Source organism: Rhamphochromis longiceps, linkage group LG18, assembly GCF_057381845.1.
Source record: "Rhamphochromis longiceps isolate RC_006_pf linkage group LG18, R_longiceps_female_GT1.1, whole genome shotgun sequence".
Lineage (NCBI taxonomy): Eukaryota > Metazoa > Chordata > Actinopteri > Cichliformes > Cichlidae > Rhamphochromis > Rhamphochromis longiceps.
Window position 1 is genome coordinate 9,554,039 of NC_140574.1, and position 22,218 is coordinate 9,576,256.

General features: G+C 39.3%; 1 protein-coding gene across 2 annotated transcripts; it reads right to left on the reverse strand.

The window, feature by feature from the left end:
* Nucleotides 1-541: 541 nt before the first annotated feature.
* nectin4b (nectin cell adhesion molecule 4b) lies at nt 542-22,218 on the reverse strand. 2 transcript variants are annotated; one of them, XM_085389873.1, is made up of 11 exons: nt 21,806-22,218; nt 17,333-17,533; nt 14,504-14,671; nt 11,137-11,415; nt 8,232-8,349; nt 4,496-4,647; nt 4,027-4,192; nt 3,814-3,889; nt 3,490-3,546; nt 3,109-3,294; nt 542-2,001 (listed from the first exon to the last, which is right to left on the reverse strand). In XM_085389873.1, exons 1-11 carry the CDS (start codon nt 21,855-21,857, stop codon nt 1,774-1,776), a joined length of 1,683 nt encoding a protein of 560 aa, XP_085245999.1. In that variant the 5' UTR covers nt 21,858-22,218; the 3' UTR covers nt 542-1,773. The 2 variants fall into 2 exon arrangements, with proteins under 2 accessions (XP_085245999.1, XP_085245998.1); XM_085389872.1 differs by having other exon boundaries at nt 542-2,037.

A 22,218-nucleotide genomic window follows, 5' to 3' on the forward strand; every position in this document is an offset into this window, starting at 1 on the left:
CAAGCCTAAATGCCTTTACAAGTAATAAGTTAAATCTTAAAATCAATTGTAAAAGTATTGGACATCCAGCATCTGATTCTTTGGGTTTTCTCTGTAATACTGTAGGATCTGTACCTTACAATATAAAGCAGCTTGTGGCGACTGTTGAATTGAATTGTAGAGGGGTAAACTGGGATAATATGTTCACATGTGCAAAATGCAGTCTTACAGCTGCATTTTGCACAATCTGAAGTCTATTTATTGTTATCTCTGATTGGTACCTTTGAAAAACCAGTACAAAAACCCAACTGAGAGGAAATAAAAGCATGAATAATAGTCTGAGAGTCAGTAAAACTCAGCATTCAGTTTATTCTTGGGATATTCCTAAGGTTCCATTGGTAGCATATATGATGGGGGAAAATAGATAGGTCCCAGTATGGATCTCTGAGGAACTCCACAACTTATTATAGAGTAAGGAGAGCAGTTTGTCACCAATGAAAACAAAAATTTTTGGATTGTCAAATATGACCTAAACCATCTGACCTTTACCAACCAGTGTTCCAGTGTTTTTTAAAAGAATGTTTGTAAGCTGCACTTTTACAAATAAAGATTTTCAACATATACACATCACTTCCTGATCTTCTTAAAAAAAAGCATAGAAAAATTTACAGTGTATTTGTATCATCACAATGTTTCTTTTTTTACAAAAAGGTATTTACAGCACTAAAAAGTTATAGTTATATAGATGAAACTGACCCAGTTTGCTGCATTTCAACACCAGCTGGCCAAAGAACTTTCAGCATCGTCTCTTTTGTTCTTCATATTAACGAGGTTTTTTTTAAGCTGACAGCAGCAGGTGGCTGTAAAGATGTATTAATAAACAAATGTACACACACACATATATCAGACATTAACATAAGAACACCTAATGTGCAAGAGTTGATGTGGAAACAATGTAGAAATAACTGACCCATCGGGGCAAGAGCACTGGATCGCTGAGGGTGTCTTTACTTGATCCTTTGGGTGAGTATCAGCCTCAAAAACCTGAATTCAATTTGGATCTGAGGAGCTGATAGTTTGTATCAGCACCTTGGACTCTTTGCCAAGTTCCTCAAGTAATTTTTGTGATGTGGAGTCGCCAGATCTAAGGTTTCTCTACAGGGCGAAGCGATGTAACAAGTGAGTCAATGTTATTCACTTCACCTTTTAACAGTTTTAATGTCGTGGATGATCAGTGTATATAAACACATGGAATATATACATATTGTCCTGCATGAGGCAGGATTCTCAAGTCCTTTGTATCTATTCACATGTATTTAAACAAGAAGCACTGGATGCAAAACTCAGCTTTGCACCAAACATAGTAAACATTTGTAACAGGATTCTTAATACAATACCTTAAAGAACAAAAATACTTTTCATTTGCATACCTTTCAGGGCAAAACTCTCTATAAACTTAATTCTACATTAGTGGTCCAAAATGTTCCAGTTCTACTATACCAGTCGTATCTGGCTCAGGACTTCTTTTTTTTTTTTCCCCTCTTCCCCCAAATTATTCCTCATCTCTTTTTTATTACCTCACTGATGAAGTCATAAAATGCTCAAAAGAACAACTCATAACCTTCTTTTGATTAACAGAAATAAGGAAGAATCTCTAAAGTAAAAAATCAACAATCAGCATTGGGATAGTACCTGAGACGAATTACCCTTCAAAGCAAACATCAAACGTCACAGTCAGAGTCACTGCAGAGATACAGACAGTCTCTCTTTTCATATCACAGATGAGAGTCCTGTCTAGATCAGCTGTCCTCTGGGGTGTAGAATAATGGAATTGTTACTTGGCTTGGGCCTGATGGCCCCATTGCTGTAGTCAAAGTAATTCCTGAGAGTCTGTGATAACTGGTAGGGGCTCCCATCTTCGTCACTGTCGTGTCCTTCAGACTGTGTGGGAGCCCAGTCCTCTCTCTCCCTGGGCTGGCAGGCGTCTGGTTCTCTGGGCCCGCTGCCGTCATCCTGCTGAGCCTTCAGAGGAACCAAAGATGAAGGAAGACCTGAGTCCTGGTAGAAACAGTATAAAAATAGAATACTGTTTTTCCTGATTTGTCCTGAAAGTTACCAATATTAAGGAGGACCTATTATGCCTTTCCTTATTTTCTCTCAAATACACAGTTACAACAGTTAATGTTGAAACTGAAGTTTTAAACACTGAGTTCAGCAGATGAACAGGTAATTCCTGCAAGCCAAAACCTCAGGGTTCAATCTGCCCTACCACTTAGTTTCACACTGTTATTCTAGTTTTGGCTCTGTATGATCAGCCAATCACATGAAAGTTGGCTAGGAGATGGTGGCCTTAAGAAAGAAAATGGCTAAAATGGATTGCCCCATAAAGAGGATAAACTGTGAGTCAGGCAAAACTATTTTACTGGAGTCCAAGAATACATATTTAGTTGGAAATGAGCATCATAGGTCCCCTTTATATAACCAAAAAATTGAAGTTGGACTGAAAAAGGCACAGAGGGGATAAAACTGGGTTTATGATACTTGCACTAAAAATCCAAATTCAAGCTGGATAATCTGTAGATAAACTTTATATTTCTACCAAAACCGTCTATGGGATCAGTGAAAACCAGTTTATTGAGGTAGAAGTCTAGATTTTAAAAAAAGAAGAAAAAAAGCTCCTAACACAACATGGACCATATCCTACCATCCAATATTTCTTATGACGTTTTTTTGTGGTAATAATTGCTAGGAGAGAATGCACACTGGTATTCAATCTCTTTTGTATGAAACCTCTAAGTGAAGCTTTGGTCGTGATGACATCAGATTGTAATCCAGATTTAACAAAACAGTCATGTTTACATTCCTGATCCTGTTTCTAAATAAATCCAATAAAGCGTCATCATTTGTAGAAGAAAGGAACAATTATAAAGTGACTAATAAAACAGAGATGACGTTTCTTGCTGTTGTTTCCTAAAATGTTTCCTGTCATTTGAATCCCTTTTGTTTTACCACGTCACCCTCAGTGACGATACAAACTCAGCAATAAATACAGCATGCCGTTACCATATGATACATTACAAACAAATCTAAACACATTTCAAACTTAATCTCTCAGACGCTGACACATACCAGCGACATGTTGCTACTGCTCTTCACGTATGACTCCACCCTGTTCCTTTGCGCCTCCTTCCCTCCGTCAACCTCAGCTCCTCCTGGAATATCGCTGCCTTCACACCAGATGACCGGACGTCCCAGTTCATCCAGTTCTACATCTCCTGGCCCCCACCTCCCACCCAGAGTGGAATGGGTATGCTCCTGTAGGCAGGGAGAGGACATTCAATGTAATGATAAAGTGCAAATCTGAGACAAGATCTTAAAGCATTTTATTTTGAAAAAACCTTCAACATTAGAAAGAAGCAGCTATATGAACAATTCCTTAGAGACAGCGCAGGCAGAACCAAGATCAGCAGTATTCTACCTGGATATATTTCATCACGGTGAGACACTCACCAAAGACATTTGGCTGTTTTTCATTCGGCTGTCTATTCTGAGCATGGAGTCTTCACCCTGGAGAAAAATAGAAAGTCGCCAAAAATTAGTGAACCTGAACACGAAGAGGAATATAACAAACCGCCAAAAATTAGATATTAATGATATATGTGAACGCTGCATGTTTCAGTGTTGTTTGAAGCTGCAGCAGCCTGTAATCATCAGCCTGAGCTGCCAGCGGCTCCACCCGAGCAGGACAGGTGTGTCAACCTGGCTTCCTTCAAGCTTGCAGGCTATTGTTGTCAGCAGGAGAGTGTGTGTGTCTGTCTGTGTGCGTATTCCTACCTGGTATCTGAAGTCTGTGCTGGTAGAGTTTATTCTCCTGAAAGAGGCTTGCCTAGAGAAACTCCTAATTTCATCCCTGGGAGAAAAAAATAAAAACCACACACACATTTTGAGGTTTTATGGAAAACCTGCATGTTCACAAAATAGATCAGTTTAAATCCCAGTTGAAGTTATTAATAAAAGCCTTCTTTAACAATATGTGCTTTAGCTCACGATTTTTCAGATAGCTGTCTCTTAAGCTTGTTCGTTCTACGTCGATGATGGCGGTGAACCACCAAGATGATGATGATCAGGAGGAGGATTAAACCTCCGGTGGAGGCACAAATTATGATCAGCAGCAGGTTATCAGGAGGGGTTTCACCAATGCGCCATTGCATCTCTAAAAAAATATAAAAATATGAAAAGATCCGATGACTCTCTCGCATATAAATACATTCAACAACAACACAGCTACATCTTTCCTTTAATATTTTTTTTGTAATCCAGACTGAGTTCAACTGTTAATGCCTTGTATCTAACAAGAGGGGGCAGCAAATGTTCAAAATTACACCAACTCAGAAGGAGTTTGGCAAATAAGTCTAAATTTCCACCTGCAAAAACATCAACAAAGCTCACAGCAGCAGAACAGTTTCTCCATCAAATCCCATGAAAATGTATGCAAAATTAGCTTTACTGCACTTACCATCTATATTGAGCATATACTCAGTTTTTCCCCTTCCCACACTGTTTGTGACCATGCACTCGTAGGCCCCACTGTCACTCAAGTGAACAGGCCGCTGAAAGAGGAGCTTCCCTCCAACCACAGACACCCCGTCAGGCAGAGCTCCCCCTTTCCTGCAAGCAATCAAAAGAAAAATGTTACCATTAACTTGCAGATGTCACAGAGAGGTGAACTACGCAGAAGTCTGTGACTCACTGTTTGAAACAGCAGCTTTGACTCATAGCTGCAAACAACAAAATGAAAGGAGCAGAGTTCAAACCAGAGAGCTGGAAATATACAAATATCTAATGACGTTTGCTTGCAAGTAACAGGAAAATGCAAAAACTGGTTTGAATCAAGGAAGTTATCCGCTTAGTAAACACTCTGAAGGATCAGGTTCATCACAGAGTGAAACCACCTGAACCAAAGCATGCAGGGCTCATCTGTATAAACCAGGTAAATACTAGGTTTGGGGGATTGAAACAAGCCCAACTTCTGAGCCCTAAATTGTACAGGCCACATAATAGAGGCAGTTTCTGATCAGGTCCACTGAGAGGGGTCATATTCCCCCCTGGTTTCACTGTGCTCCACCAGCTATTTACCTACTGCTTTATCCCCCCCGTCAAAGTCGCCCCGGGTCAGATTTCTTTTCTCAACACCCCGCCTAGCTTCTCTGACCAGCCTTTTCTAAATCGAGTCACAGGTGGAGATTGCATCTGACACAGCGAGGATGGTGGAAATGATATAGATATGGTGTGCAATACAGCTTCACTGGCCAAAAAGATTCTAATCTCTCCCGTGACTTATTGTTTTTGTGACTTACCACAGTATCAGTGCAATGAAGCAAAGACCTATTGTGAAATGACTGAAACTAGAGTAGTACAATATAGTTTCACTACATGAGTTATACATAAAAACATATTGTGAAACTAAAGTAGCTGGCCTCGATAGTGCCAAAGGTAAAAGTAAAAGTTTACTAGATAACGCAAATTACATGTTTTATGGTATTATCTGTTACACTTAACAATGACTTTGTCTTTGGAGCAACGTAAAGCAGCTATAAGAAGATCAAGAAAGGTATTTGTGAATTTGATACACTTGTTGTACATACACATTCTACATTTTTAGGGTTGCTCTGATTAATAAAATATGCACTCATCTGCCACTTTATTAGGTATACCTTGTTAGTACTGGTTGGATGGCCCCTTTCTCCTCATAAGAGACTGAACAAGATTCTGGAAACACTGTTCAGAGATTTGGGTCCATATTCCCATGACAGCATCACACAGCTGCTGCAGATTTTTGGGCTGCACATACAGTATTATGCCTAAGTTGTAGGTAGGTGTGAAAAAAATGCTGTAAACAAAGAATGCTTTAAGAAACATAATTGTTTATTGGCCCCAAATGTATTCTGCAGCAGGACAACGACCCCAAACATACAGCCAAAGTCATTAAGAGCTATCTTAATGAACAAGAAGTACTCCTTCAAAAACTGTGTGCAAGTATACCTAGAACAAGGGTGGGCAACTCCAGGCCTCAAGTGCCGGTGTCCTGCAGGTTTTAGATATCACCCTGGGTCAACACACCTGAATCAAATGATCAGTTCATTACCAGGCCTCTGGAGAACTTCAAGACATGTTGAGGAGGTAATTTAGCCATTTTGAATCCGCTGTGTTGGATCAAGAACACATCTAAAACCTGCAGGACACCAACACCCAAGGCCTGGAGTTGCCCACCCCTGACCTGGAAGAATTGATGCTGTTTTGAAGGCAAAGGGTGGTCACACCTAATATTGATTTTATTTAGATTTTATTTTTGTTCATTCACTGCATTTTGTTGATTGATGAAAATAAATGATTAACATTTCCGTCTTTGAAAGCATTCTTTGTTTACAGCATTTCCATCCATCCATTAGCTTCCGCTTATCCTTTTTCAGGGTTGCGGGGGGCGCTGGAGCCTATCCCAGCTGTCAAGGGGCGAGAGGCAGGGTACACCCTGGACAGGACGCCAGTCTGTCGCAGGGATAACACACAGGGACAGACAACCATTCACACTCACATTCACTCCCGCATTCACACCTATGGGCAATTTGGATTTTTCAATTAACCTATCCACACAAAGTGCATGTTTTTGGACTGTGGGAGGAAGCCGGGGAGAACCCACGCAAACACGGGGAGGACATGCAAACTCCACACAGAAAGGCCCTGCTGGCCTGATGGTGGAATTGAACTCAGGAACTTCTTGCTGTGCGGCAACAGTGCTAACCACCATGCCACCGTGCTGCCTGCTTACAGCATTTTTTCTGCCTAAAACTTAACAGTACTGTACATGCTGTGACTCTCCTACATCCACTACATCTAAAATATTGTCTTGTGGATAGAGATGGATCGAGTGGATATTCGTACAGGAGTGGCACCCAGGCTGGTCTTCTGCTGCTCTAGTCCAATAGTATTGTGCATTAAAAGATGCTCTTCTGCATATGCTGATTGTAACAAGTGCTTATTTGAGTTACTGTTCCCTTCCTATCAGCTCAAAGCAGTCTAGCCATTCTCATCTGACCTCTGACATCAACAGGGGATTTTCACCCAGAGAATTGCATGACCATCTCTGTAAGCTCTACAGATGGCCTCTTGAGAAAAATAGATCCACTATTTCTCAAATAGTCTGGCTTGCACCCTCAGCTATTCCACACTCAAAGTCAGTGAGACATTGTGGGAAATGCACAGGTTGCTGATAAAATTAATGTTATCTGCCAATTCATATAAAAGTGGAACCAAGAATTTAGCATTAAGGCTCAACACACAGAAACAGCTAGCATGACTTCTTATATTTAAAGCTGAAATGATAGTTTATTTATTCCACACATGGCTTACGTGTAGGATCATTTCCTTAGTCAACAATCTTTTACATAACCCCACTAAATGAGAAATTTGCTTCTTTTCAACGCAGATTAAACTACAGATTTGTTCTGTGAATGCTCACATGGAGAGACCAGCAGTCAGCCACTCATATTGACTAATGGTTGTATTTTTATATATTTACATTGTTAAAAGGCAAACAAGGGGAAAAAAAAGTCAACATTTCAAAACGTTTACTGACATTATAACTAAAATTAATCAGTGGATTTCCTCACAGTGGGGCCTCAGTGATGGATGGCTTAGTGGAGAGGTTGAAACTAGCACAACTTTAATATTTCAAGATTGCCTCATGACCCAAGTACTCAGCACAAAACATTTGATCACTGTGTGCACAGGGAGAACTGTAATGGCTGGCGTCTTTAATTAAAGTACAGACCCAGTGTTTTACCAGGCATTAGAGTGATATTTAAAGCATGGCACTATGATTAAACGCTTAGCATGTGTCTCCTGCTCTTCCTTGTGTCGCTCACTCCCTCCCTCGTGTGAAACACAATCTTCTAACTTGAAATTTCGCAACGCGACACCGCACCTTTTATTCAGCAGTGATTTGAGCCAGCAGAGGATAGGAACCCCCCTTTAGATGGGAGCGCACTCCTTTGTTGTTTGCAGGTGTGTGCTCCATGTGTATGCGTGTTAGCAGTGGCTTATCTATGTTTTGAGTTACATTCCAGTGCCATGTAAAGAGAACATTAGCAGCATAAATAGTATTAGAAAGGGGGGAGGTGGGATTTAACATGATATCATCATAGTGTTGTTGACTGCCAGAGTGACAGATGTGTATGTGAAAATGCAGAAAGTACCACGTCCAGGTGAAGTTTTGAGGTGTGGGGTGTCCCCTGCCTTCGCACACCAGCTCAGCTTTCTCCAAACCCACATACCAACGAGACGAGGACGTCGTGATCGTAGCATCTGGGGGGTCTGACACAGAAACACAAATATTAAGTAAGCAGCATCACAACCTAGTGTCTCCTATGCTGCATAATAGATCAAATAGAGAACTTTGTAGAGCAGCAGAGAAGATACAAAGAAGTTTGTTTACACCATAAACACAACAGATGAAGTTATTTCCTCGTCTTAAATCTACAAAAAGATTTTCGCAAGTCTCAAAATTTCAAATGTTATCTGGGAGGTTTGGAGTCATTACTAAGCGTATTGAGCACCAGTTCAGTGATTTTAACAGTGAGTACATAATTTTAGCAGAAAACTTTAGCTTGAAACCTTGTATTTAATCCCATTTTAAAAGCTGGCACAGCTCACACCCACACCTTTAACAAATGTCCTTCAAATCAGACAAAGAGGAATTGTTGGAACAGTTAAAGTTTTGGCACAGTTACACAGTAACAGTAGTCAAGGACAGATTATTACTGATAAACTTTCCCGCCGCAGGATCAAATCTGCCGATAGTAGCTAATATTTACCCAGCTCTTTAATCTCAAAGACTAACAGTTAAGCCTTATAAATATAATTTGCTGGGCAACTAGAGTCAAAAATATCTAATTGGCTTACATTCCCATTAAAGGGGAGAGCTTAAAGTTTGGCCCATAGCCCAGCAAAGAGCAACTGCAGTGTCATTCCATACAGTATGCTGATAAGTATGAGCTGATTTAGTTTGCATGCTGAATACAGCTCTGTCTTTCCCACCACAACACACTCACCAAAAAAAAAAAAAAAAGAGTCATTAAGGTGGTACTCAAAGATACAAAGAATGAAAACATGCTGAAGAAAGTGCAGGAATCCGCCAGGTTATAGGGAATAAATGTAATATTTTGAAAGTAACTTTTGCTCAGATGCATGAAGTTGAGTTATCAGTGATAGACTGATGTTTGGCAGACCATCCACATAATGCTCCTTTTATACTACATCACCATAATATCTTCATTTATGTAATGTTATTAATATATACAGGTAGTATACATACTGTACTCAAGTATTAATTTTATGGGAGAATTTGGCAGGATCAAAAATGGTTATAGAACTTTAACTTCTCGAGTATAAAATATAAAAACCTTTAAAAATGTAATATGTTTATTGATTTCAATGCCGACATTTTGACACCATTAGAGGAAAAACATGGGCGTGGTTAGTACTGTTAGTTATAGCTGTGTTTTGCAGGTGTTAGTCTTCGGAGTTGTTCAAACATAAATATTAACTTAGTGGTTTCGTATCGTCGCAAACACACCTACATAAAAAGGGAGGGACCAACTTATTAGGTCACCTCGTGATATTCTTGGTATGGGCGCAATATTTAACAAGTGTCCATTTGAAGTGAATATTATTATTTTGGATGAGATGTAGAAGAAATGTTGTTGTTTTTTAATCTAATACTTTTTTGTCATTTGGGAGTATTCATAGTTTCTACAATACTATAAGAAATCTGCAAAAAACACGATTGTAATGTTTGTTTTTGTCATGTTACCTTCTATAACTGGCATAACTGCTGTTATGCATTCAAATTTCCGCTTTTAAAACATCAGCGTATGCTGGTTTAAGTAGTAACCTATAAATATTTAACAGCAGAGGGAAGAAGGATTAAATCGCGATACGTCAAGGATCAGCGCAAAGCTTCAAGTGAAAGGAGAAAGGTGGGACTATAAAAACAGTGTTTAAGAAATCTGAGAGTAAAAACACTTATGTCATTTTTTCCTTTATTTGTTCCTGTTATTAACTAAAAAGCCAGGCGTGTCCCAGTTCTTTACATATTCTATAGGACCATATAGTTTGCACTAAACAGCACAAGTGTGGTAATTTAAAACCCTTTGCAGTGACGTACACTGCTTCATACAATGCAAGCTTACAGAGTATCTATTTACAGCTGCAAAACACACCAAAACAAAATATGGATGGCACTGAGAAAGCAGTATTGGGGCGTAATGATCTACTAATTAAATTAGTAAACAGTAGGAGGTCCAGGCATTTATTAGGCATCAGCCACCACTACACATGACCTTTGTGTAGTACATGTTCAAATTAGTTACTGACGAATGTCAAGATAAATTATTTCATGTTGTTTTAAAACTTTCATGGTTAATTGACTAAAACTGCTTTCAATATCCACACCCTTCGCTCTCTGGTTTCTGCAAGTCATGTGTCTGACGGATGGACAGTGTATACAAAACCAAAGCTCACATTCCTGCACTTTCCCATGAATGAAGTTTGAAGTGAGACATTTGTTTCAGACAAGGGGAAGGAAAAAAAGGTGACCGCCATAGCGCTTTTGTCACTGTCGCAGTATCAGTGAGCGACTCGGTGGTGACAGCTTCACTGGCAACGATCCACCACGACTGATCCTACTGGTGCGATTTAAGACGTCTGATCAGTGCTCGAGCTTGTTGTGCTGTATGTTAAGGCTAAATTATAGAGCTGTATCTTGTATGGAGACAGAATTTTCTACCAAATAACTTGGTAAAAACAGATAACATTCTAACTTCTCCACATTTTATTTTTGCTTGAATAATTTCAGGAAATGTTTTTCTGACGGGCAAGAATGAGCGATGTGTGATCCCCGACCTGTAAAGAATGGGAAGGGGCCAGTGAGGGGTACCATTCTCTCCCTTATTTTTCCATATCATACTCTGTGACTTTTCTGGTTCCTTCAATTGTTCTTCCTTGAACCAGCAATATTATTTCTGCAACTCAGCACTTAAAAATATGATGTTAATGCCACAGCTCCAGTCTGTTTTACTTCTGCTCCACAGCTATACTCACATTGAACCTCCAGGCGGTTGCTGATCCTACGTGGCTCCTCCAGACCAGGATGCCACACTAAACAGTCCAGCTTTTTCCCGTTCATGCTACGCAGGGGGTGGAGCGAGAAGTAGCTGGACACTGACCGAGTCTCGCTGGTGCGGTTCTGGACCGTTCCTGAGATGTCCGTGTCCCACAAGAGAATGGGAAGTGGGTGACCTATAGCCCGGCAGGTGGCTGCCACACGGAAGGATTGGCCCTCCACAAGAGTTACTGGATCCAGGGAGGAGATGGGTAAAACTAGACAACGAAAAGGAAAGAGGTTAATTTAAGTCTTCTGGTTTGGACTTTCCATCTGATCCTTTGCTGAAGTACTAAATTTAAAAAAAGCACAATGAGTTCAGTCATCAGATTACAAAGTCTCTTTCCCAAGTTAGTTTATTTTTCACTTCTTGGCTCTTAGAGCTAAGGGGGTAGATGATCCAACACTTGTCCTGACTGGCAAATGAAATCTGTTTGAGGGATTAGCATGAAAGTTTGTACAGACTTTCAAGTCAGAACTGCCTAATGATTCAAAAATGTTCCTGCAGTACCAACAACAGATTCACATTTGCATTTTTCCGCATACCTTTTGTAAAAATGTTATTTGATCTACAAAATTTAAATGCAAAGCAAAAACAAAAACAAAAAACAGACAGAGTGCAGTAAAATCTTCCGGGTTGCTGAACCACCTACAGATCCGCTGACTTTCTATTTAGTGCCACCAGCAGGGTGACCTTCATTGATCCCTCTAGATTCCTATCTTCAAATAACCACTTGGACATGAAACCACATATCCCAGTGGTTTAAAACCTAGTTTAAAACAAAGAAGAAAGAAAGAAAAGGTTTTGAACTTTACAGTCATCGTCGCCCATTCATTCCACCTTGCTGGAACTGGGCATTGTTAGTGGGTGTGGCTTATGTGACTGACAGGTGCGGGCAGACACACGTGTAGCTCTAGCTGTCTGCTCAGCCTCACCTGATAATGAGTCATTGAACTGGACCGCTCCATGGTATTTGTGGAATTTGACTATTTTTGATGTAATACATGAAACAATTAAATTATAGTATTTTTCTATTATAAATTAGCAGGTATCCATTTCTGTACCATGTGCATTAATGCAACTTGCACCAAGTGTTAGCAGGTCGCAACACCAAAAAGAAAGGTTAAAAAAAAAAATCAAAATGGGAAAAGCTATCCAGCTAATGCAAATCGACTTCCATCTTTTATATACAGTGTATAAACAGAGTGATCTTTTTGTGCTTTAATGTGCCCACTTCTACTTTGGAGAATATCCCACATATTACAGTTGTGGGTTTCCAACTAAAAGTACCATCAAATTCATTGGAATTGTGTAAGAACACCAAGTTGCAAAACTCTCTCAGAACAGGTCACCTTAGACGTTTTCACACAGCTACATTTTGTTTTTGCTGCCCTGTCACCAACTGGTTTAACACGATTGTGATTCACTCTGCAGTCATGACTGTTGTAAACAGTAACTGGCTGGTTAACTCTTTCCACTAATGTTTGGATTATTAATACATCAGACAAAACAAGTCGGTACCATTAACAACAACAACTATTACGGATTAACTGACAAAGAAAAGGGCACCACCTGAGGAAAGCTCAAACCTTTAAAAACAGAAACTAGTAAAAAAACAAAACACTAAAGCACAGCGCGGCATATCAGCGAGGGAAATATGCTGCACTCATTGGCTTACAGTAATAAAGGAATGATTCCAGCTTCCACAGTGATAAATGACTCTGACTCACAGCCAAGAAAAGACACAATTCAAGAAAAAGTGAGCAGGGGAGATGTTCTCCCCTCCAAATATTTCAGCTCTCACATTATTTACCTGACAAACTTATCTGAAAAGTGCCTTCATGAGAGAAGCTGTGTTGTGAAACATGCTGATACCTCCATCCTGGTCATTTTTCATCCAATTAAAATAAATGTATCCGTAAACCAAACACCCAGTTTTTAACAAAAATTCCAAGTCCAAATGTGACTTTTTGGCATAGTGCATTCACAGTAGGGTCATTTCTCTAAAACCTATTCTTTCGCATTAAGAACAACATGACCAGTTTGTTCAGTTTACAGTTTTTGACAGTAACACGTGGGCAGGTAGCCGCCTGCATCAGTTTCTGCACTTACAAATCAACATTTTACAGCTGAATGTTCCAACATGGAGGGAATTCAGTGCTACAGGTTGTCTCTTACTACTCAACTTTCTGTTGATTTGTCAGATCTGGGGCGTGTTGAGACAGGTCTGTTACTGCAGATGACTGGCAGTGAAATGGGAAAGTTGTTTAAAAATGATAGCATCATTCCAGGGTTTACTTCACAGAGGATTCACAAAGGTGTTCCCACGGCTGTTATTATGGTTGTAAAGGAGGAAGCCTGGGGACAACAGCGGCACCGCAGAAACTGTATACATCAAAATGAGTTTTTGAAACATTTTAAAGGGGACAGAATTTTAAGCTCCTTTCTCAGTGGGAAATTACTTGTGCCAGGCTTTAGCTGGGTGCAAAACTTCTGCAAAGATTGTTCAAAAGACAAAATAAGGAGTGGAAACAGGTGATTTTAGGCTAAAGAGGAAGCTTTTCTTCTGCCACAGACCTGGGAAATTGAAGTTGGCAGCTCTTTAAAGCATAACCCTGTTTCCACAATTATATCATACTTTTTAATAGTGATTATACTTTTTTATTTCGCTTTTCTTTGTATATACACAACATGCTTTTCCCAGTCGTTTCTCTATCATCCTCCCTTCTTTAGAGGAAGAATTAAGATTATAAAGATTATGGGGGTGTAAAGCTCTTTATGTAAACTTGTGATTTAAGGATATATACGAAACTTACATCAATGCCAAACTTATCTTAAACTCAATCACTCCTCGTGGTGGAAACCTATTTATCTTGGATCTTGGAAAACCCTCTCCATCTTTCTGGAACACCAAATAAACTTGCAAATGTTTTGACAGCTGAGCTGCTATCTACCTACCAGAATCAGAGTCTGCATAACATATTTTTGGTGTACGCAGATTCTGTGGTGCTTTTTTATACTTGAGAATATTTTAAACTTTTTCTTAATTTTTAGTTGGAGTAACAGAATAATATAGAATTAAAAGCATTTCCCTTTTGGCTTTTCACATGCTAAAACCTAAAGTAAGCTGGCAGTGCTTGTGGCCATGCTGGCACACCTGAATTCCCCCAGTCACCAGTTCCTCTATGAAGATATGATGGTGTAAACATCATTACAGAAGCTCTCTCAGGATTAGGGACATGTGGGCGAGAAGATTTAAAAAAAAAAAAAAAAGAGAGAGAGAGAGAAAGGATGATGAGTCTTACTCCAGACGGTGAGGGCGATCTTCGTCTCAAAATTTCCACTGGGGAAGGTGGAGATATGGCAGGCGTAGGTGCCCTCGTCCGACTGCTCTGTGTTCAGGATGATCAGAGCAGAGTTCTTGATGGGGTTGCTGTTCTCGAACCTCACCCGACCAGAGTAACGCCCAAACTCTGTCAAACAACAAAACCTCAGGTGAGCATCTTCAACACTCACAAAACGTCAAACAGACCCTTTGTCAAAAGCATTAGCTCCAGGAAAGGAGAATAAATGGTTAGACATTGTTAAAATAAGCCTCCAGTTATCAAGCAGCGTCACAACAGACAAATAATAAAGAGTAATCCAGGTACAAAACAATGGTCTGCTGGGATGATCTCATTTCAAATAACCACATGCCAATTAGAGACACAGCAACAATTATTTTGTTTTATTTTCTCATGTGTGTACTTTTAACTTGTGACTCTAATTTGAATTTATGGATAAAGTTGCTATTAAAGATGATGCGTCTAATTTATCTTTACATGAATAAATCTGAAAGTGAAATGATGTGTGTTATAAGCAGAGTAATGTAACAGCCTTTAAATCAGGTCTACTCATAGTAGTGAGTACTCTTTAACAACAGCAGTGAGGAAAAAGGTATTTAAACGATTAACAAAGGTAGAAGTAGCGCATGATTCACATTCATTCATACAATCATGGCCCACTGGACCAGCCGTGGGCCTCTGGATCAAATTACATTTCCATTAACCAGCACATGTACCTCAACCTTCTGACTTCTCCACCAATTCACAAAGCAAATCTCCAACCTCCAGATCTTGCACTGAGGCTGTTATGATTAGTCAAAACTGTAAATGTTAAAATGCTTTTCCTTGAAGCGTGGCTTCAGACTGCTCTTTATGCTCAGTTTCAGACATTTTTTTCCTATTCTTAGCTCCATACGGTGTTACTGAAAGTGGATATCCCCAATGTCATAATTTCAGGCACAAAGCTCTGGCTATGAGCACAGAAGCTCCACCCACCTTCTGTTCAAAACTTTATGAGGGGCAGCCAATCAGAAGAAAGTCTGCTTAAAGTTACAGTATCTAAAATCTCTCGCTAGATGTCGATAGATTGCAGATCAACTGCATAAGTGCATAATACTCGCTGCAGGACAAACAAACTGTGACTGAAGTTCATCTGTAGTGAGCACAGGTTGACAGTCCGCTGTTTACCTCAGCTGTCAATACGTGTCCATGTTGATTTGGGAGGGAGCTGTAAAACTTTGTGAAAGGAGTCTGATATGAGTCGATGAGTCAGTGATGTTCATGCTGATGTTTAATCTGCTGACACAAAGTAACTGTGACAATATTGGGAATAGATAAGCATGTTTATGCACGTTTTTATGTGTCAGGAGATGAGGCTTGAGGAAAAGGATGATATTACGTCTAAACCAGGGGTGTGTCAAACATAAGGGCGCGGGCCGCAATTAGCCTGGCAAAGACTCCAATACTGGATGGCTTTGGAAAATGTGAAAGACAGCATACTTTTTTTTCTTTTTACAGCTTTTCCTACCCTTAAAACCTCTCTCATGGCCAGTCACAATATGCCAAAATAATTCAATTATACATTTCTGTAATTTTACATCTTAGATCATTGGGGACAGATTTCTTTTACTTACTAAAGCAGCATTTTTTGCCATGTAGAAAACCTGAGACATACTGTTGAAATTGCTCTTCCATGTCTTATATTAAGACATTTCATTGATCGAATGCGTAGCTAAACATTTTACACTGACAGAAATTGGAGTTAGATACAAATTCAAATTTGCCACCACAACATGTGAACAACTGCGAGCCCTGTTCTCTTCCATATTTGGCATACTGCGCACGTGGCCAGTCTCTATTGACATTGTATTTTATGTGTGAATCTCAGCCACCGTATCCAAAATATCAGGCCAACATGACAAACCATCGCCTGCTTCTATGCATTTCTAATTGATTAATTTTGAGTTGATCATAATGCATCAGTTATTAGAAGACATAATTACACACTAATGCGTATTTATTAGTAAAATGTATATATTTTTTTATTAAATAATGTTTTGTTTTGTTTTTATTTCTGATTGTATCTTTAAACTGAGAGGTGTTAGCTGTGAATCAAGTAAAGCTCCAAGAACAAGAATACAGATCTGAAAGTGAGCTTAACTGGTACACTTTAGTAAGACAACAATACATGTTTCTAATAACCTGAAAAATGGAACAATTAAATGAAATACAGACATTCTTAAAGTTATTAGTATCAAAGCAAATAAAATTACAAAGAGCAAAGTCTTTCCTATATTTTGTTATTAGCTGACCACTTTTATAGTATTTCTTTCTCCTTATGGTTTTGAGTGAACTTTGGTCAGCAGTAATGAAGAACCTTAGCGTTCCTGATTATTATTATAGAGCATATTATAATAAGTGTAGGTATGGTTGGCATTTGTCAAGTCATTAATGCTTAGGTTGCATTATCTCTATATTTTTTAAGATAAAGCAGTTATAAAGCAGATGTAGCATTTGATAACTGAGGTTCAAATCCATAAACAATAACCTGATGAGGGCAGTGTGTGTAAGTGTATTTGGAACCAAAGGATGCACCAAATAGTTGTTTTGGTCTTGATAATAAATGCTTGCACTAAGTATCATGTCCAAGGACTGCTACAACTGCAGCATCTGCTGGGAAAACAATGCTTGACTTGCACCTCGCTCATTACCCCCCCCAAGAAAGAGAAAAGAAAAAAGCTTTGCCAAGATGTTATTACTGAAATTTTTATTTTCCCCAGGGACTTTACAGGAGCTTCTTCAGTCAAGTACCTCTATGGCCGTCCAAGAAGTGAGCTGTGATGATCGTATCTTTGCTGCCATCTGAAAGCTCCTTGTACCAGGTGACCTGCACCACCTTCTGCTCACCCTCCACCTGATACTGACAGGGGAGTCTGGTTTGAGTCTCTGTCACGGAGCGCAGGGTGGTGACGGGGTTAGCAGGCTCCACAAATCCACCCCCCACGCGCATGGCTGAGGAGGGAAGAGAAACATGTGGATTTAATCAGTGGAAGATAAGGCATATTTGGAGAGTGTGATTTTGGATTAGGAAACACAGCAAATCATTGGCATTTGTACATTTTGAAGACTAAATTACATTTATGGTATTTCGCATGGAATTTCCAAATCAAGTGATGAAGCATGCAGTCGTTTTTACTCATCATAGTAATCTCTCCATAATTTCACAGAGACCCGTCAGTGCCAACACACCCAAATATGTTGTTCCAGCTCCTCAAAGTGAAGAAATACAAAACAGACATGACCTTAGGGCCTGGGAACCTGTGACAACTATTTTGCTACTATTTTGTGTTTTTGCCACTCTTCTGTTATCCAAAGTGTTTGTGCTTCCTTCCAGACAGCTCTTATGACCAATCCTGTTCAGGATGATCATAAAAAGCTCGACATTATTCTATAATGCTCCAGGCAGAAGGTCGGGTATAGCCTATACAGGTTTGTGTATAGGCAAACATTTACAATTACAGGCATTCGCTCATTCACCTAACCAGCTTGTCCGTTGACATGCCAACACCGAGAAAGTCACTAAAAACTGGTTTTAGGTGACTTTTAAAAGCAGAAATTGCCTCTTGTTTGTGAACAAACTTGCTATTCACGACAGAGCAAAAACTTTATTACTTCATATTTCTTGTTGACAGTAAACAATTCAGACAGACTGCCTTTATATTAGGAAACACGGAAAAGTTTCCACGTGTGTAGTTTCTTTTAACCCTTTCCCACATAAAAAGAGCATTTGACTCCACCGAGTCCTTAATGACGAGATCTGACACCTAAGTATATATCAATAAAGACGTGGTTTGACCATCATTAGAATAGGTCTTGGATTTGCTTTTTTTTTTCCTTAAAAACCAGTCGTTAATTTTTCGAAGCAGGCTTGAACTACCAGAGAGAGAAACAAGGTTTACTCCCAGTAGGGGTCCAAGAGGGTGAAGACTACGAACATCTGCCCGCCAACACATGTTTACGCTTCTATTGTTTTACATTTCACATTGATTGCATTAGAAACATATTTCCATCTTATCTATTGGATCTCAACTCGTTTTTTTGTTTTGCTGTCTCATTGTTCGATGACTGATTTCATTTTGTGTCCTATGATCTTCCCGCTGTTTAAAGTTTGCTTTATTCGGTTTCATTTCGTAATGTCCTTCTCCATCTCCATGTTTCAAGTTTGACTTGCTTTTGGTTTTAAAGAATGCTTTGCGACAGAATAAAACTAAAACAAATTCTTCATCACCTGAGCTCAGGTTTCTGTGTGAGGAATAAATGTGGATTTGATTAATGAAATATTGCATTTAATTAACTCACTGCTGTATGTTTAAGGAACTTTAGTGTTTTGCAAAACGTTGCCTGCACACTGAATCCATTCTGGCACAATAGTAGATGATTTTTAATGATATTTTATAGAAAATCCAGGATTTACCCAACATTTTAGCAACTCAAGCACAAAAAGACAACTACTGGTTCTTGTCAACTCTCAGTGACGGGTTTCACTATCAAAACTGTTGAAAAGCCATTAATCGGAACTGACTAATGGCTGGAACATTTATCACACCTGGTGAAATGCGTACGTGTAACCGCGAGAGAAACAGGAATGGGTGTGAGAGCCACATCAACAACTCAAACAGAAGATGCAAAACATTTGCACTTTGATTTCTGGGTTTAAAGTTTGTTTTTTTCTTCCTTGCTCTGTGGTTACTGATTCACAAGCTTAATCAATGATTACAAAGAAGCCAATATAGGACAGGGACTCCCACAGATCTGATATAGTTAGTACAAGGACACACTGACAAAGCAGTGGCACAGACAGGAGAGCCGACATGCCTCTTCACACAGACAGAAAGTTCAAAAGTAGGTACAAAGAACTACAGTGTGGTTGACCTAAATGAGGACCAGACCGAGAGAGACCGAGAGAGACAGACATAGACTCAGATTTTTGGAGGAAGGAGACGAGTTGACAATGTGAGCCGAGAGATAAACTGAAAGAAAGAATTATACAAACACACACACACACACTCTAGACAAACACTGGGGCACCACAAAGCTGTTGTACAAGCTTTTCTTGTTCATTCAAACTGCTGTGGTCAAGAGTAAAAACAACACAGTCACATTCATCTGATTGCTCCTTCATCTGGAGCAGAACAGTCCAAACTAAATGTAAAATGATGTTAATCTCCACTAGATGAGGAAACAAAAGCAGACGAACATTATCAGAATTAGTCATCAAAAAAAAACAAAAAAAAAAACAGGAAGACGCAGGTTGGGCCACGACTTCTAAATCACTTAGTAAGAGTAAGAATGTGATGGAGCTGCATTCTGTTCTGTTGCTTCTTTCTCCACACCTGCACGGACAAAAGTATGTGGACACCAGAACAGTTCACCCATGTTCATGGCTGCAGAATTACTGATAACTCTGAGATAGTCAGCTGGCCTCACGAGTGCAGCAGAACAGCAGACTGTTAATGCTACATTAATGCTACAATTTTAAATACGATCAACTTATCTCTGTTAAGATGCTTCAAACTACAAACTGCAGAGAGAGTACCCCCCGCCACCGCCGCCAAACTGGCCTTGTTCTGCTGGAGGCGTCTTCCTGTTAAAAGGGAATTTGTCCTTCCCACAGTCACCAAGTGCTTGCTCATATTATATCATCTTATAGTTGGGGATTTCTCTCCTTTAGGTCCTTTACCTTACAGTATAAAGCACCTTGGGGTGACTGTGTGGTTATTTGGCATTATATTTTTCAGCTGAAATGAATTGAATTGAGAACCATTTATCTGAGGGTAGCTAGATCTGTTGCACAGGTCAATACAGGTTATCTAAAAAAGCAAAAGGCATTCCCAAATATATTGCAAAAAATTTTGGAAGGACGCTGTTGTCCAAAACAAACATTTGTTTTATTGGCTTGTTGTACCATATAAAGCTACTTGCAACCCAGGGCAGGTCCAGAAGGGCATGAGGTGGCACCTGTCCATGAACTCTGATTCATTTGAGGGTTGTTTTTTTTTTTATATATTTAGTAGCCAGCAGAAAAAAAGCCTAGCTATGTGATGGTGCAGCTAATGCACATGCAAAGAAAGAAAGGAAACAAAAGACTGTCTTCTAAATTATTGTAAATTATTGTTCCTTTTATGCATGTTGTACAGGTTTAAATCCTACCCTGGGAATTACCTTCTTGCTTTCGAGTACATCTGTGCGCACAAATTAAAAATGTAAAGGTAATTTGATGAGGCACACCCTAGAATCTCACTGCAATCTAAAAACTTATTGGGTTACATTTCTTAGGGAGTTGTAGTCAATAGTTTTGCAATTAAAAAAAGGAAAAGAACTATACACAATGTGAAACTAATATGGTTTCTCACCAGCACCTTAAACTGCAGCTCAACAAAAACTGGAAATTTAGTCTTTTTGCTTTATTCCGCTTAGACTGAGATGATTTGCAGTGATATGATATCCGTTTAGTGACGCAATCAGCTTTATTTTGTCTATCTAGATGTTGGTTGATGATTTTCTGCATTTAGAAAAAGTTAGCAAAACTGCCCCCGTCCCACCCCACCTGACTGATTTTTTTGCCATGCCCCCAGCCACCCCATTAAAAAAATCCTAGAAACGCCCCTGCTTGTAACAGCTTGTCACAAGTTAAAGAGTTTGGTGGCTGTAGTTCAGGTTTTCATTCATTTCTCCAGTTGAGTTAATGCAATTAAAAGATCAGAAGTAGCCAAAAAAATCCAATATGTCTGTTTAGAAAAAGCAAAAATTAAAAAGTTTTCTAAATTTATAAATCTTTGGTGACATGATGAGCTTAAGATTTGGAGACAGAAATCATTGCATGTTGTAACAAAAAAAATTTGCACAATTGGACCAAAACCATGGCAAGTAAAGCAAAGGCATAGAGACTTATGAAGACTGCAATAATAATAATTCAGTGTCTTGGGGGGGAAAAAAGAGCCCTTCTATATTAAAGGACATTGTTTTAACACTCATAGGAAGATTGCTGGGTTAATTACACCAACATTAAGCACAAGAAGCTACCACGAAGTTCAAAATGTATAGATTTTAGACACTATATCCAAGCTTTATGCCATGTCTGTCAAATGTTTAATCGTCACAGACCCAGTTAACAGAAAGGAGAACACAGAATTCCCCAAATGACTTGCTTAGACAGGTGATTCGTGTTTTATGAAGCAGTGTCACTGTTAATTTACATGCAAATCAATGTAACAGAAAACTCACCGATTAAAGAAAGCAATGCCAGGAGCAAAGCACTTTTTCCAGCTGACTTCATGTTTGGTTCCAAAGTAAAAGTTTCTCTTTATTAGCCTTCTTCTGGGAAATTCAGATCTCGTGTTAAGCTTCCATGTTCAAATTCAGCTGGGAAATTGAGGGTTGGTTTAAAAAACACAAACCCCGCAGCAAGGAGCCAGGGGCAGCAGATGTTTCCTGTTCAACTGAGAAATAATGTTTAAAAAAAAATCACACTTCCACTGATAAAAGAACAATGTTAGCAAATAGCTGATAGAGGCTCTATCTTCATTTCCAGTGAAATGAACAAATAAACGGAAAATGTTAAATCTGCATTTGAGCTTTCGCACGACAGAAAAATAAAGTTCGTGTTTATAAAAGAACAACCTCGCTTGTCACGCGAA